The sequence below is a fragment of the Procambarus clarkii genome, chromosome 18 (assembly GCF_040958095.1).
Source record: "Procambarus clarkii isolate CNS0578487 chromosome 18, FALCON_Pclarkii_2.0, whole genome shotgun sequence".
In the NCBI taxonomy this organism is placed as follows: domain Eukaryota; kingdom Metazoa; phylum Arthropoda; class Malacostraca; order Decapoda; family Cambaridae; genus Procambarus; species Procambarus clarkii.
This window is the reverse complement of record NC_091167.1, coordinates 12,616,159-12,633,078: the sequence shown is the minus strand read 5'-3', so window position 1 is coordinate 12,633,078 and position 16,920 is coordinate 12,616,159. Positions and strand designations below refer to the sequence as shown.

Below are 16,920 nucleotides of genomic sequence, written 5' to 3'. Positions count from 1 at the left end.
AATGATCACGACGTCACACGTTGCCGCGCTGCTGTCTGCGCAGCTCCTCCCTCCCCAGGAGGGGAAAGGGGTAGCCCCTGACTCTTCACGCCAGCTATCCACCCATCAGTTTTTAGGCTGGATGTCAACAACACCCAAAAAAACGCCAACTGGCGGTTTTTCGCGTGTTCGCTCCCCGGCATCCCTCTCCGGGAGGGAGGGATGCTGGGAAGCCTCCTTGTCTCACCCAGAAAATGGCGTTTCATTACATTCAATGCTGGTTTTCTGGGGGGAGCCCCTTCAGCTAACTACCCAGATGAAAAGAATAGGGACTTACCTGGGAGGCGGTCGCTGCTCACTCCTCAACTCGAAGTCGAGACAACCGGCTGCAACCGCCAACCCAAAGTGACACAGGCCTGACTAGGCCCAGGGACGTTCACAAAATAACTAGCAGCCAGGACCCTGTTCGACCGCCAAAAAAACCCGCGCCCGAATGTCAGCCCATGACATATTGCCAAAGACAGCAACAAGAACAGGGAACTTACGAACATCGTGGGCACGGGGATAGACCGCAGGCTGGCTAGTCTTAACCCTTAAGTTGCTAAGGGGTCCTGAGGAGATTTACACCCCTGTGCGCAAGAAAACAAAAAAATTCTAAAAAATTATTTTGTCTTCTAAAAATGTTAATTTGGGTTCCCTGAGCACGTGAAAAATACAAAAAAAATAGTAGGCGACATATTTTGAGCGCAATAGATCGAGGAAGTCTGGCAAAAAGTGGGCATTGACAGAGCGATCGTCAGAGCCGGTCAGCGTCTCCTGAGCTGACAGGTGAGAGTTGCCACAAAGATATTATGACCTAATTATTTCAATGTCTCTGAATGATTTTTTCTTAGTTTTTTTTGCAGTAATATTATTCAATAGTGTGTAGTGTGATATATTTATATAGTAAAAGAGGTGAATCAGCGCTATACTCAAAAGTATGGTGTGCATATTAGTGATTCAATTATTATGTTCTTAAAACAATAAACAAATAGTTTTGCTGTTATTACACTCTATACGCAGGTTATATATAAGTATCTGCATGTTTTGGTCACCATAACGAACCACTAAGTTGGTATTATGAGTCGAAAAGCAACGAGGAGTGACTGCCACACACCAGCCAGCCACTCGTTGCCACTCACTCCCTCAACAACGCCTCACTCACCCACTTTCTCCTCCCACCATCCTATTTAATACTTTATTCACAATATATAGATGTTATATATAAGTATCTACATGTTTTGTTCACCACAACTGTACAACTAAGCTGATATAGTTAGTTCAGGCACTACGAGTCGTCACTATACACATAGTCAGCTGGCAGCTCCCTCACTCATTCAAGGTCACACACACTAAACTTTCTCCCCCAACAATACTGTTTGCAGTGTTATTACACTATATACACATATTATATATAAGTATCTACATATTGTATGCACCGTAACTGTACACCTAAGCTTGTAGAGTGCCCAAAGAGCATAGTGGCCACCCTCTACACAGCCAGACAAATCATGCAGATGACGTCACCTCCGTCACCCAAATGGCTGCTCCCAACATAATCCTTTTGTTGTTATTACACGAATACAAACATTATATAGAAGTATCTATATTTGTGTTCAGCATAGAGAACCAATGAGCTGGTATGGTGAATGCAGACATTAACAGGTGGCCACACAGTCAGTAAACAATGCTATCTCCCTCCGTCCCTCAGCATCACTCCTCCCACAGCGCTAATTATCACAACAATGCTGCTATTATCACAATCCTGGTCATTTTTATCAGTCAGGGGGTCCTCTGTAATATTGTCATTGCTAAATAATAGCAGTAATATATTTATTTTGACATTTTTCGACGATGCTGTTGTCACAAGCTGAACAGCAATGCTGTTCGCTCATGCTGCGTGCGCCAGCCTTGGTTACTCCAACAGTACTGTGCCTCTCACACCGGAGAATATTGCCCACGATTTAAAAAAAATATGGCGTCTGTTTACAAGAGCCCTGAAGAAGCTAATGTGAACCCTGTGTATCTGCGGGCCATTTGAATAGTGCCTGGCACCCTATGGCGTATGTATACGCCATGCGCATAGTGGGACATGTTACTCATGGCGTATACATATGCCATGCGCAGTTTAAGGGTTAATAACTCTGCAGACGACCTGGGAGATCCGCACCCGCAAACAAGCAAGAAGGGAAACTGGATTAACCCAAAGCGCGTCCCCGGACACCAAAGCCGTGGCGCACAAATAACGGCGAAGAGTCGCAACCGGATACAAAACATGATGCACCCCCGGCCTAATCAACCAAGCATCAACAACCCAGGGACCCCTCCGGAAAGCAGCAATCTCATTCTTTGCCAGAAAAGAAGGAGACGGCTGCAGACAAACAAAACCATGACGAAGATCGAAAGAGCAGAAACCCTTGCACCAGAGAAGAGCATGGAGCTACCAACCGGACCCCCAGAGGCTAATGCCAACAGAAAAAGAGCCTTGGAGAAACAATCCTGAACCGAAGGGGCCACAACAAACCGAGGAGAAGATAGATAAGAGAGCACTCTGTCCAATGACCAGGATGGCTCAGGCAGCGCATGAGTAGGCCAGAGGTGAAACAAAGCACGAGAGCGCTTGCAAAACGGCGCAAAAGTAGCATCAATACCGAACGAAAGCTGAAGCGGCTCCGCAATGTCGTAGCACGATACGAGGCGACAGTGTTAGGCATAAGGTGGCAGTTCTGGAACAGCCAAGAGAGAAAGGACAACATCACCCCCAAACAGAAAGCGAAGCACAACGACAAAGACACAAAAAGAACTGGAAGGACCGCCGGGAGAAGCAGTATGAAGGACTTCATACTGCTGCCGAGATGAAGCCCGCAGGTGGGACACTTACAAAGAAGCTGCCTAATCACCACAGAGATGATAAACTTGAGTCAAAAAGACCATACGCAAAGACTGAGATCGAACCAGCCACGTGACGCACGGCCCGATCTGTTGGAAGAGGCGGAGCCGCGGAAAACCTCTGTGTTCGGACACCAGGCAAGCAGCACCAACCACAGCTGGGCCAGCCACCATGGGGCCAGAGAACTACTCTCCCTGGTAAGCTGGTAAGACCTGGAGCAACAGCTGAACCGGGGGAAAGAGGTAATGCACAGGAATCCCCACTCGACCTGCCAAAAGGCATCGACCCCGACGGCCTCGCAATCAGGGAGGGGCGCCACATCGAGGTGCCTCGACCACGCCGACGCGAAGAGAGCCATCTAGGGGCTATCTTGAGGTTATCTGAGATGATTCGGGGCTTTTTAGTGTCCCCGCGGCCCGGTCCTCGACCAGGCCTCCACCCCCAGGAAGCAGCCCGTGACGGCTGACTAACACCCAGGTACCTATTTTACTGGTAGGTAACAGGGGCATAGGGTGAAAGAAACTCTGCCCATTGTTTCTCGCCAGCGCCTGGGATCGAACCCAGGACCACAGGATCACAAGTACAGCGTGCTGTCCGCTCGGCCGACCAGCTCCCATTCCGGGCGCCCGAACGTCTGGCAGAGCCAACGGAGGGAATCGTCGTCGTCTGTCCATTCCGTGGAGAGGGGAACGAAACAGGACAGGCTGTTGGCAAAGACGTTGGACACTCCTCGCACATGAACAGCCAGGACAGCCAAACCCCGAGAATTCAGCAGACGAGTCACCCGAAACGACCAGCGCTAAAGAGCCAAGGACCGCATCAAACCCCCCCCAGTTCAGGCAATGAACCACCGGGGAGCAGTCCGAATGGAGTCGGATCATCGATCCGCGGGTGACCTGAACCCTCCGAAGCACAAACCACACTGTCACGAACTCCCGCACCGTACTGTGGGCTCGATGGAAGGACGGACCCCATCACCCCTGACCGGCCTGATGAGCACTGGTCACAAAGCCCCAGCCAAGAGACGACGAGTCCGTGTACACATCGAGCGAGGGCTCGAGAAGGCGCCAAGGAAATGAACCCCGAAAAGCCCAAAGAGGAAGCCGGTGATGCAGCAGCAGACGCAAAGCCCCTGGGGAACGAACCTAGCCATCATGAGAGAGGCGGAAGGGACGTCCCCGAAGGAACCTGAAGGTAACCTCTAGGTATGGAGCTGCAGAACACCAACATCCCGGGGAAGGGCAGAAGCAAACAAGCACTCATCGAGGTACTCAAGGTCACGCCCCCAGGAAAACCTGAACCACAATCGAAACCTCGCGGCACTCAAGCGTGCGGGAACAACAGAAAGAATGCCAAGCCTCCAAGGCAAAGATAGGACAGTCCGCCAGCCAGGACGACTCCGGAACCTTGTAACGGAACCAGAAAGAGAAAGAAGTCCCAAACCTGAAAGACAACGGATCCATCATTGAGGCGTAATCCGGGTCACGCAGGAGGTAAGCCGCAAGGGGCCGCCCGCACTGCAGACGGTTGGATGCGGGAAGCCGAAAACCTCCGGAAAGACAGAACCGACGCCCCCGAGGGGACACGGAACCGAACCCAGGGAGGGGCAGACACCAAATCCAAGTCGTACGCAGAGGGGGGGAAAAGAGAACCCCACTCCGCGTAACAATAAGCCCCACTACGAGGGTAGAAAAACTCAGGCGGGGTACAACGGGACCCCAAGGCCCCCTAGTCAGCCCCTCCCCAGCCCCAGGATCCCCCTCCTCAGGACCCGGGGCCAAGTTATCCCCCAGAGCACCGGGCCCCTAAAGAAGAGGCTGGCGCAGTCGAGTAAGCCTAACAGAAGGGAACCCACTGGTCAGACCCAGAGGCTTCGGCAGGGAGATCGCACTCGAAGGCCTCCGTTGCCACACTGGAAGGGGCATCCCCCAAGACCGCCTGACACTCAAGGCCATCTAAACCCTGCCCCGACTCCGAAACCCTCAGACGTTTTGAAGCTGGAAGCAGGAGGGGGGAGCCAGAACAAACCACAGAAGGGGAAGGACAAGAGGGCGTGGACTGAACCAAGGTCGAAGCGATCCCCACCCCCAAGTCCGGGTCCCTATAAACAAAACGGGGCAGCCTTGGGGCATTCGGATGAGCAACCAACCTAGCGCATTGCAACAACCTAAACCGCACATGCAACGCCTGTGCTGCCTGTACCCGCAAAAAGATCATTGGACTGGGTAAATTGAGTCACTAGCAAGCAGTAGAACTCACAGGACTCAAGAGTCGAAGTATCACCGACCCAATAGGCAGCACGACGGAGGCAAAAACCTTGAGGGTCACCCTGAGTCAAGGGGACCGAGCAACCCTCAAACTCGCATGAAGCGAGGGGGGACTCTGGGGTCACATCCATCAGACCCACTCGCTCTCTTGGGGATTTCCAGGGTCCCGAGCGCTTACTATAAGAGGACTCGTGACAAGGTAATCCCAGGCAGGGTACTCCTAACCGGTGCCCACAACTTCCAAACAACAATCTAAAAGCTGAACCCCCAATGACGTGTACACTCACGGGGGACCTAGCAGAGGGCACCACTGGAGAGAACCGTGCACAGGTCAGGCACAATAAGGGGTGAAGCAAGGTAGACCCCCACAAGGCACAAAGAGAAAAACAAAACCCCGCAAGAGGACAACGTACCCCAAGGAGCAGAGCCAACCGCCGTGAATGGTGACAACAAGCTACGCAGCACCCTGCGCCCCACCAGTGCAAACTGTCTCTTATCCTAAGGTAAACAAGGAAGACAAAACCCCCAAGCACCAAAAGGGTAGCCGAAAAACCGAGCAGTCAGACGGCCTAGCAGAGGCAGGTCCCAAGGAACTTGTGGAAGGTGGCCCAAAGCCCTAAGGGCAGTACTTACTAGGTACCTAGAGATGAAAACCCTAGGCGCATGCAGCGTGAGTACTAAAGAATAACTCCTGACTCTCGCACCCCTGGAAGACAGCCACCACACGCAAAGTAGTGCTGGAAAACTCTGGAGCCAAGCATACGACCTCTGCCTCTAGCATCAGCCTGAGAACTGATGGACAGCCGGCATTAAGGGTCTGGGGCTACCCCTTCTTCCCTCCTAGGAAAGGGGGAGCTGCGCAGACAGTGGCATGGCGACGTGTGACGTCATGATCGTTTGCTTGTTTCTTTTAGGGAAGTTCTATCCACTTGTTCGACTTGAGGTAGCAATAATTTCACCAGAATAGGGGTTTGTTTTGGGATGCTTACCTTTCTGGGTGCCTGACCCGGTCGATGGCAGACACAGAATGCTTCCAACCACACGGGGGTTTCTATAGGCCATTGCTTCCCTTGCCTCTCTTGAGGGGGGGAGGGGCCAGGTTCTGGCTTGTGGTCCCCGGTAGGTCCACAGAACTCCATACACATGACTGATGACAAAGTCTGACATTAGCATATCAGCCTAGTAAGCTCCAGGGAGCCGAAGAGGCTCCCCCAGAAAATGAACTGACTTTCCCCCAAAGTCATTTTCTTGTTTGCCACTTTTTCTGTAGCATTCTGTGCTTTCATATGAAATGCTAAGCAGTATAGGTCAGTATTTTCTTTCTTCAAGTGAAGTAAGAAATTATCAAAACAAAGGCACTAAGCCGGGCAGGTTATGTAGCACCATCAAAGTTGCAGGATATTCAAAAGGCACTAAATATCACTAACGATACCAATACAAGAACAAAATTGCATAAGGCGAATGATATCAAAGGTATCCGATTCACCGAGGATTCTATCAAGGGACAGGTGACTGCGAGGGACAGTCAAGAAGCAAGACACACACTCGTCCTGGAAGTCAGGACATTCAACAAGGATATGCACGACCATAAGAGGGACAATGCAGTTTGGACAATAATGAGCAGGGCGGCGCGCCATTAAGTGTCCGTGAGTTAAGTGCTTATGGCCAATACGTAACCTCGCCAGAGCTGTTTTCCACCGCCAGTTATGGTGGTAGGAGGAAGGCCATGGGGACATGCTACCCCTTAAGAGCACGCAGTTTGTTACCAGTAACAGAAGACTATCGATCCTGCCAACAAGCACGGATTGAGGATTGAATAACTGGGTAGAAGTCGAAATAAGGAACACCTTTGTGGGAAATGAAACAAGTGTGGATAGCCTCGTTAGCAGCAGCATCCATACGCTCATTTAACCACTGTGCTGCACCAGCAGCACAGTGGTTAAATGCTCACCTTTCACTGAACTTTCCTCTCAAATCATTAAATACCTTCCGCACTTTCAACGATCTGTCGTGTCTGTCTTCAATAGCATTGTTCTCAAAGTGCAGGCACCTGAGAAGCTGCAGGAACCTATCACATGACATGTACCTGTTGAACAAGGGGGTTGAAACAAGGCTGTCTTTATTCCAATAATCCTGGATCACGGTGTCTATCTGCATGCCTCATCATCATACACAACGCTACAAATCACATACATTTCCTCAACAGTCGTTCTTTCCAACATGTCAATCGAGAGGCAGGTAAAATTCTAGAATCAATGAGTTCCAGAGTGTATCTGTTCATCTCTGTAATGAGATGGTACATGAATGGCTGATCGAAATATACCATAAAATAATTAATTTCAAGCATATCATTACCCAGTATAGGGAAATAAGGGTGTCACACCAACATCAGTATCATCAGATGCTGGAATTTGTGAGAAAATTCTCACAATCCTGCCACACAAGTACACCCGTGTTTTGGTGCCAACACCAACGGCTCCGACGTCTTGTGGTACAGCTGCGTATGGGTATGTCAGGAGATGAGGCTTTTCAGCCTACTATAGGCCTACCACGAACACCTGATGTTAAGGGTACACTGTCATCATTGTCCTCAGGCCACGTGACACACTGGCGTTTGCCTCCTCATGTTGTTGCAGCAGCAAAACCCCGCCTAAGGCTAATAACACCACAGCCACTTGCACTCAGTTCGTCAACAGTGCTTGTATCTGAACTTATGTCACTGAACCCCGAAAATGACTCATCACATGTAATATCACCGAGTAAACTCATGTCAGGTGATATACATGGTAATGGTACATCAAGTGGTGTTGACCCAGGGCGGCATAGAAGGGCGGGCAAGGCACATGTACTGTACACACACACACACTCGCCATCGTCCACCTGTATTCTCCCCATCACTCATGTTGGACCCGGGTTAGGTCTTTATCTGGACTGTAGTCTCAATCATTAGTAATCAGTCCATCATCATAGAATATGTCCATCATATGCATATGTTTACAGATGACCATGGACCGGGAGCTCGAAGATGATGCGTCAGATATGGTTGCTACCTTGAAACTGATGCTCCCAACGGTCATGGGACATGGTGGGATTTTTTTTTTCAAAATGGCAGACGATCACTGGAAGCCTCAGGCATCCATTTCATACCCAGGTCACCACGCACCAGTTTTGAATCATACGCTATACTTACAAGCACCCTGAGGTGCTCTGTGCGCCCCCGATCTAGCGCCTCAAGGTGCTATGCACAGTGCAGTGGTTAAAAGTTCCAGGAGGTGGCCTTTATTTGTTTTGTGAGTAGCCTTATTTTTCACCTGGTCTGTAAAAATTGTCAAGATATCTTTAACACCTTCGTCAACTCTCCCCCTCCCCTAATAACCGAATAATTTTTCTGCTGGGAGGGCAAACGCTTCCAGTTGTTTGGGATTATATCAATGCATTTATTATAGCCTAAAGGGTTACAAGTACAGGCATACCTCAGAATAAGAGTTTAATCCGTTCCTGGAGACGCCTCGCCTTCCGAAAACTCGCATTCCGAAGTTAATTTCCCCATAAGAAATAAAGGGAAATGAATTAATCCGTTCCTGACTACCCCAAAAACCCCACATCAAACTAAATTTTTATACCTAATTTACCTAATTCATCTAAATAAACCTACAAAACTGTGTTCCAGTTATTACTTACCTTGCTGTCGAGTGCTGTAGGCGTATGGAAGATGGTGAGGAGGGGGGAGGAGGAGAGGAGTTACTGTTTGGAAGGGGAGTCCCCTTCCATAATCACATCACATAACCCCATGCCTTGTAACACTATGGATACCACTTCTCTTTCTAAATTTTTCAAACCAGCCCCTGCTTGCCTTAAACTCTTTCTTATCTGCATCACTCGTTGCAGGGGTATTCTTTAGAAGGTCTTCGTGCAACACCCTGGCTTTCTCACAAATAATGGCCTCCGAAACACTATCACCCCTCAACTCCTTGTCGTGTATCCAAATTAATAACAACTTTTCCACTTCTTCAAGTATTTGTGGTCTTTGTGCCGTTAATGTTCTTACTCCTTTTGCCACTTTAGCACCCATAATCTTATTTTTCTTCTTAAGTATAGTGCATATTGTTGATGTGGCTTTGTTGTACTGCCTACAAAGTTCAACAACACGTGTACCGTTCTCATGCTTCCGAATGATCTCTTGTTTCTCCTCTATTGTCATCCTCACATGAGCTTTCTGGCCTTTATCCTTACCACTGGCTTTCTTGGGACCCATGGTGAGATATATAATAACAAATTGTATAGACAAATCATCAAAAATCCAACAAAACACTGAAAATCCGCGAGAAGAATTGATGTGGGGGTAGTCACTGAGCGCGAGACAATAATAAACTGAGGGGCGGCGGGGCGGAGGGGCGACGAACGCGCTAGGTCGGCTGTACGCGTATCAACAAACTCGCGTCCAAACTCGCCTCCCGAAGTAACCATCGCCTTCCGAGACAAATTTTTGGAGTAAATACACCTCGCCTTCCGAAAACCTCGCATACAGGGACAATCGCATTCCGAGGTACCACTGTAATAGCAGTCATTACAATGAGTGTTACCCTAGTTGTACGATAACAGCAGTACTTGATTGTCAAACGTTACAATGGTAGCAGTAGTGTTTGTGGCAAATGTTACAGTGGTGACCTCAGTGATCAATGGTGACATTTCAGATTGTTACATCAATAAGAATGAGAAATTTGTTAAATTACTTATTACTCCCTAATTAATCAGTAACCAATAGTCTAATTAATCATATTACTCATTATATAGTTTCAGACTAATCTGTGATCATCAAGTTGCCCTCAGCTCACAGAGAGTGCCAGGCTCGAGTGGGATTCAGAGGTGAGGCTTCATCTCTAAAGCTCCCTTCCCAAACTATGTGGTCAGATTATTTAAACTGTTAATGGTCATGTTGGGTAAACTGAGCATTAGAACCTGGAAGGCAGAATTTGTCTTAGTGGACCCAGTAGTTGCTAGGAAGTAACTGAGGCTCCTTAACTTAAATCTGGATATAACAAAAGGGGTCCAGTCCCAATTATTTAGGATCAAGGGGCTCTTCTGTATGTAATAATAAATGATTCAAAACTTGTTAGGTGCAGGACAACTGAAAGGAAGTTTTCACTATTTAACACTTTTCACAGCAATAAAATTTACAGTGACAGCATTAAGCACTGTACAGTACAGGATATAATGAAATTTGACTTGGAATAACCTCAGGCAGATCTACTGCTGCCAAGCCCTAATATCATCCTCAAACTTGTCAAGGAGATAAGGTTAACTGATACAATTTTATATAATATGTTAGAGTAACCCCTCCCCCATACCCTGAAGTGTGTACCGTCACCCAACCCACGAGTCAAGAGGTGCCAGTCTCCCCCCCCCCCACCCCCACCCAACTGCTACCTCCCTGTGTCTACCCCCAGGCTATGCCCGCCCAGCACCTGCCCAGCATCCACCTAGCGCCCACCCAGAGCCTGCCCAGTGCCCGCCCAGCATCCGCCCAGCGCCTTCCAATGTCGCAGGTCACGACTGACAGCCAGGCTTCTCTCAGCCAAGAGGAGCCATCAATCGACGACAGGTACAGCATATGCCAAGTATGTGACATGGTGTGGAAACTCAAGCGTAACAGGGATGTGCACAAGCAGGCTCACAACGGAACCGATTGTCTGGGTATGTGGCGCCCTCCCAAAAAGAGTACCAATCAGGGCCCCACACAAGCAGTCAGGGAAAACACCTCCAACAGCTTCATTTCGACTGAGAACCTACTAGAAGCCATCAAAGCAACATCAGTTGGAACCTTGCAGCACATCCCCAAAGCTGCCCACCCCCAAGTGGCAGCCAAACTATCCAGCCTCTTGAAAAAGGTTAATGACTCCCCTGGAACCATTCAAGCATGGTGCAATCTTCTCCTGTTTGGAAACATATGCCTAGCTGTCCCTGCAAGGAGAGACAAATCACTAGCTTCCTCAGTCATTATGGCTATAAATATTGACCAGACCACACACTAGAAGGTGAAGGGACAACGACGTTTCGGTCCATCCTGGACCATTGGTCAACATACTTTAGCCACGTTATTGTGATTCATCACCTGCAAATGGCTATAAATAGTTTTCCTAGAAAGAACAACTGGGCACCCCTCCTCACCCGTGCCAAAAACACCCTGGTTGATTGGTTGATTGATACCCCCCGCAGGAAAGGTATCAACAGCAGAACAAAGGCATCCAAAATCAGAGCAACAGTCAGCAAGAAAATAGAAGAAGGCAACACAATAGGGGCAATCAGAATCATCACCAGTGAAGACACAGTTGCCACCAGGGATGCCGATACAGCACAAGCCCTGAGAGAAAAACACCCACCCAGAGCGCCTCGTAACGACAGTATTCCCCTAGTCGGTGTCACCAGAGCAGAACCCCTGTGTGTGCTCGAATCCGTGGAAGGATAAAGCAGCTTTATCCTTCCCATCAGGATCAGCAGGTGGGTTCACAGGATTAAGACCCAACCACATCAAACAAATGCTCACCCCTGCACTGGGAGACATTGCACAGGGCCTCCTGGTGGAACTAACTAGATTCTCCAACACATTTCTAGTTGGCAACAAACCAGAGACCATACGGCCTCTCTTTTTTCGTGCTACCCTCTGTGCCCTGAGGAAAAAAGATGGAGGAATCAGACCAATAGCTGTGGGCAATTCACTCCGGCGCCTCGTCGCTAAGGCTGCTGCTAGAACAGTTAGTCAGGCAGCAGCCGACATGCTGAAGCCAAAACAGCTTGGGTTTGGCATTCCCCACGGGTGTGAAGCAGCGGCTCATGCAACTAGAGCCTACATTGCCAACATTACGGAAGAAAAAGCCTTGATAAAACTGGACTTCAAAAATGCTTTCAATCTGGTTAGAAGGGATGCAGTACTCAGTGCAGTTCATTGCCTTTTTCCTTCCCTCTACCCGTTTGTAAACTCACGCTACTAATAGCAAGACTAACTCTGCTATTCGGGGAACATGAAATTGAATCGCAAGAAGGTGTCCAACAGGGTGACCCCCCCTTCCTCCTTTTCTCTTCTGCCTAGTTATCAAGGAAGTCACCGATAACCTGTCCAGTGTGCTCAATATTTGGTTTATGGACGATGGTACTCTGGCCGGCTCCCCAGCCTCACTCTTGGATGACATAAGAATAATTCAGGAGCAAGGAGCAAGTCTAGGCCTCACCATGAACTCTTCCAAGTGCGAAATAACCTCCACCAACCAGCACATAATAAAGCAAATAAAGGTTGTTTTGCCTGATATTCATACAACCAACCCTGAGGACAGTACATTCCTAGGTGCTCCTCTTGGAGGGAATGCCATCGACGAGGTCCTTGGTAAGAAGATCATTGACCTGAAGAGGATGAACGAGAGGATTGACGACATTGATGCTCATGATGCACTTTACCTCATCACCAGATGCTTGTCCCTCCCCCAGGCTGACCTACTTTCTAAGATGTTCGCCATCTTTCAACAATATTAGATTAGAAGAGTACGACAGCTTGCAGAAATCAATGCTAGAAAAATCCCTCAACCTTTCTTTCAGTGACTCACAGTGGAAACAGGCCTCCCTTCCTGTCAGATTTGGGAGCCTTAACATGCGCACAGCAACACAAATTGCTGTACCAACGTTCCTGTCCTCTTCAGTGGCGTCTGACAACTTGGTGAAGGAAATCCTACCTGAGCACCTAGTTCAACAGGCAGGGGTACATGATCCCAGCCTCACAGACTGCACAAACAAATGGGTCTCTTTTGCAGGACCAGCACCCCAACCACCGCCTTCTGAAACCCATAAACAATCCAGCTGGAAACGCCCCATTGCCAACCAAGAAGCTGCAACTTTGCTAGAAGCTACGACAACATCACATGACACTGCCTGACTTAGAGCTGTAGCAGCTCCCCCATGCAGGTGACTTCCTATCAGTAACCCCAATGTCAGCAACCGGCACCTGTCTCACACCGCAGGCCCTCCTAATTGCCGTGGCTCTCCGCCTCGCTGCCCCAATCCACACCAAATACAGGTGTATTTGCGGCGAGGCAGTGGCCGACAGGTACGGACGGCATTGCCTTCTCTGCCAAACGACAGGAGGATGGCATGCAAGACACGGCGAGGTTAACAACATTAAGAGAAGCTTACCACAGCTGGTTGTCCAGCAGAGAGAGAACCCTGTTACCTAATGTCCTGCAACTCTGATGAGCCTGTCGGTCGCCCAGACGTAACCACGGTGAACCTCCTGGAAGAATTGTAGACAGTTCGTGTGGGACTACACTTGCGTTTCAACTTTAGCCAACACGTATGTTGACTTCAGTGCTACACAGGCAGGAGGTGCTGCCAATCACCAGAAAGCAGTCAAGTCATGTAAATACAGAGACCTTGAGCACCACTACAATTTTGTCCCCATTGCCTCAGACACACTTGGTGCCTAGGTAAAAGTGCTGTTTTCTGGAGTTGGGGTCCAAGCTAATTGGAACAACTAGAGACCCTAGAGCTGGCAGTTTCTCTTTCAGCGCCTTAGCGTGGCTACTACTTGGGCAGTAGGCCCAAGAGAAACAACAAGCGAGAAGGGCTATTCAATAAATTCAATTTTAATAATAAGAGGATAGACTGGGAGAAAATAAACAGGGAACTTACTGTACAAACATTCAATGGGAAAATGTTCTAAGAAATAAAAATCCTACACAAGGAATAGAAAAACTGACTTCTGAAGCATATGAAGTCTGTCTGAAACATGTTCCTTTGAGGAAAGCCAGAAAGAGGTCCAATGTAGAAAGAGAACGCAGATGACATTACAAAAGGAGGAAGAAATTAACGGAAATGCTTAAGCAGACACGACTCTCCATACAGAGAAGAAATAATTTAAACAGGGAGATTGAAGAAATCGAACAGACTGAAGCATTCCTATCAGACTAAAGAAAGGCAACTAGAACAGAAGCAATTCAAGAAATAAAGATAAACCCAAAATATTTCTTCACATATGCTAAGTCAAAAGCGAAAACCACTGCCAGTATTGGACCTATTCGTATTAGTGAAGGTTCATACACTGAGAATGACAAAGAAATTAGTGAAATCCTAAAAAAGCAATATGAGGACATGTTTAGCACTCCGATACTCAGCATGAAAGTGGAAGATTCGGACAATTTCTTCATGATGATACTCAAACACCTGTAAATATAACTGATATCAACATGAGCGTGGCAGATTTTGAAAGAGAAATTGACAATATGCCCATGCACTCAGCCCCAGGTCCAGACTCATGGAATTCAATATTTATAAAGAAATGCAAAGTGCCAGTAGCACAGGCACTCAGTATAGTGTGGAGGAAGAGCTTGGACACAGGGGTGATACCAGATGCGCTTAAAGCAGCAGACATTTCCCCTCTACACAAGGGTGGTAGCAAAGCATTGGCAAAGAATTATAGACCAGTTGCACTAACGTCCCACATAATAAAAGTATTTGAGAGAGTGATCAGGAGTCAGGTCACTAGATTCATGGAAACCAATGACCTCCACAATCTAGGCCAACATGGATTTAGAGCAGGAAGATCGTGCCTCTCACAGCTACTTGACCACTATGACAAAATCACTGAGGCATTAGAGGAAAAACATAATGCATTTGTCGTGTACACAGATTTTGCAAAGGCATTCGACAAATGTGACCATGGAGTGATTGCACACAAAATGAGGTCAATGGGTATAACTGGTAAAGTAGGACATTGGATACTCAATTTCCTGTCGAACAGAACACAAAGAGTAACAGTCAATCAAGTAAAATCGAGTTTGAGCGCAGTTAAAAGCTCTGTACCTTAAGGTACAGTCCTTGCACCACTGCTGTTCCTTATTCTCATATCAGATATAGACAAAAGCACAAGTCACAGCTTCGTGTCATCCTTTGCAGATGATACAAAAATTAGCATGAAAATTACCTCTGCTGAAGACATTGATAAACTACAAACAGATATTACCAAGTTTTCGATTGGGCAGCAGAAAATAACATGATGTTTAACGGTGATAAATTCCAGGTACAGTACTCAGATACAGCAAAAATGAGGATCTTAAACATAATACAGGGTACAAAACACAATCGAATCTGCCCATAGTAGGAAAACAGCATGTCAAGGATTTGGGAATAATGATGTCCGACGACCTAACGTTTAGGGAGCATAACCAAGTATTGCATCAGCCAGAAAAATGATAGGATGGATTACGAGAACCTTCAAGTTCAGAGATCCCATCACAATGGTTGTACTCTTCAAATCACTTGTGTTGTCTCGTCTTGAGTACTGCTCAGTACTCACTTTCCCCTTCAGAGCAGGAGAGATTGCTGAAACTGAGGGAATACAGAGAACATATACAGCACACATAGACGAGATAAAGCATCTAAATTATTGGGATCGACTCAAAGCTCTCCAAATGTACTCACTAGAAAGAAGACGAGAGAGATACCAAATAATATACACATGGAAAATACTGGAGGGACAGGTCCCAAATCTGCACAGTAAAATATCAACGTACTGGAGTGAACGACATGGAAGAAAATTCCGAATAGAACCAGTGAAGAGCAGAGGTGCCATGGGCACGATCAGAGAACACTGTATGAACATCAGAGGCCCACGGTTGTTCAACGTCCTACCAGCGAGCATCAGAAATATTACAGGAACAACCGTGGACATCTTCAAGAGGAAACTAGATTGTTTCCTTCAAGGAGTGCCGGACCAACCGGGCTGTGGTGGGTATGTGGGCCTGCGGGCCGCTCCAAGCAACAGCCTGGTAGACCAAACTCTCACAAGTCAAGTCTGGCCTCGGGCCGGGCTTGGGGAGTAGAAGAACTCCCAGAACCCCATCAAGCAGGTATCAACCAGGTAATCTGAGGAGCTGAAGGAGCTCTACAATTTGTGACAAGTAGCCTTGTACCTTGCATGTAACTAATGTTGTAACCCATTTTGTGTAATTAAATTTTCAAATAAAGTTAAATGTATATACACACATACCAAAAGAATAGGGGTTGTAGAGAAGAAAATATCAAAGTGTTCAGTGAGGATCCACAAGGTCTTCTCTGAGTACTCTTTATTTTCTTCTCTGGGGCTATGGGTCCCTACACTTGCACCAGTGGTGGTACCACTTCTAGGTATATATAAAAAACCAGCGTTGAATGTAATGAAACGCCATTTTCTGGGTGAGACCCGGAGGCTCCCCGGAGCTTTACCGGCTGATATGCTAATGTCAGACTTTGGCATCAGTCATGTGTATGGAGTTCTAGGGCCTACCGGGGACCACGAGCCAGAACCTGGCCCCCTCAGAGAGGCAAGGGGAGCAATGGCCTATAGAAACCCCCGTGTGGTTGGAAGCATTCTATGTCTGCCATCGACCGGGTCAAGCATCCAGAAAGGTAAGCATTCCAAAACAAACCCCTATTCTGGTGAAAATTGCTACCTAAGCCGAACTAGTGGATAGAACTCTTCAACAGAAAACGAGGAAACTAGTATGACGTCATACGTCACCGCTGTCTGCGCAGCTCCCCCCTCCCCGGGAGGGGGAACGGGGAGCCCCAGACCTCCCACGCCGGCTATCCACCCATCAGTTCTGAGGCTGGATGTCAAAACACGCGAAAAACGCCGACCGGAGGGAGAGAGGGTTGCCGGGGAGCCTCCAGGTCTCACCCAGAAAATGGCGTTTCATTACATTCAACGCTGGTTTTCTGGGGGGA

The 16,920-nt window shown here is 48.0% G+C and overlaps 1 protein-coding gene across 1 annotated transcript in view; it reads right to left on the bottom strand.

The window, feature by feature from the left end:
• Window positions 1-16,920, bottom strand: part of LOC123754672 (nascent polypeptide-associated complex subunit alpha, muscle-specific form-like) — a 123,548-nt gene that overhangs the window by 98,506 nt on the left and 8,122 nt on the right. Inside the window, exons 2-3 of the mRNA XM_069326594.1 lie at window positions 7,531-7,579; window positions 7,127-7,261 (exon numbers count right to left, since the gene is read on the bottom strand). Of these exons, the coding sequence (XP_069182695.1) occupies window positions 7,127-7,261; window positions 7,531-7,579 (184 nt within the window). The remainder of the gene's footprint in view (window positions 1-7,126; window positions 7,262-7,530; window positions 7,580-16,920) is intronic.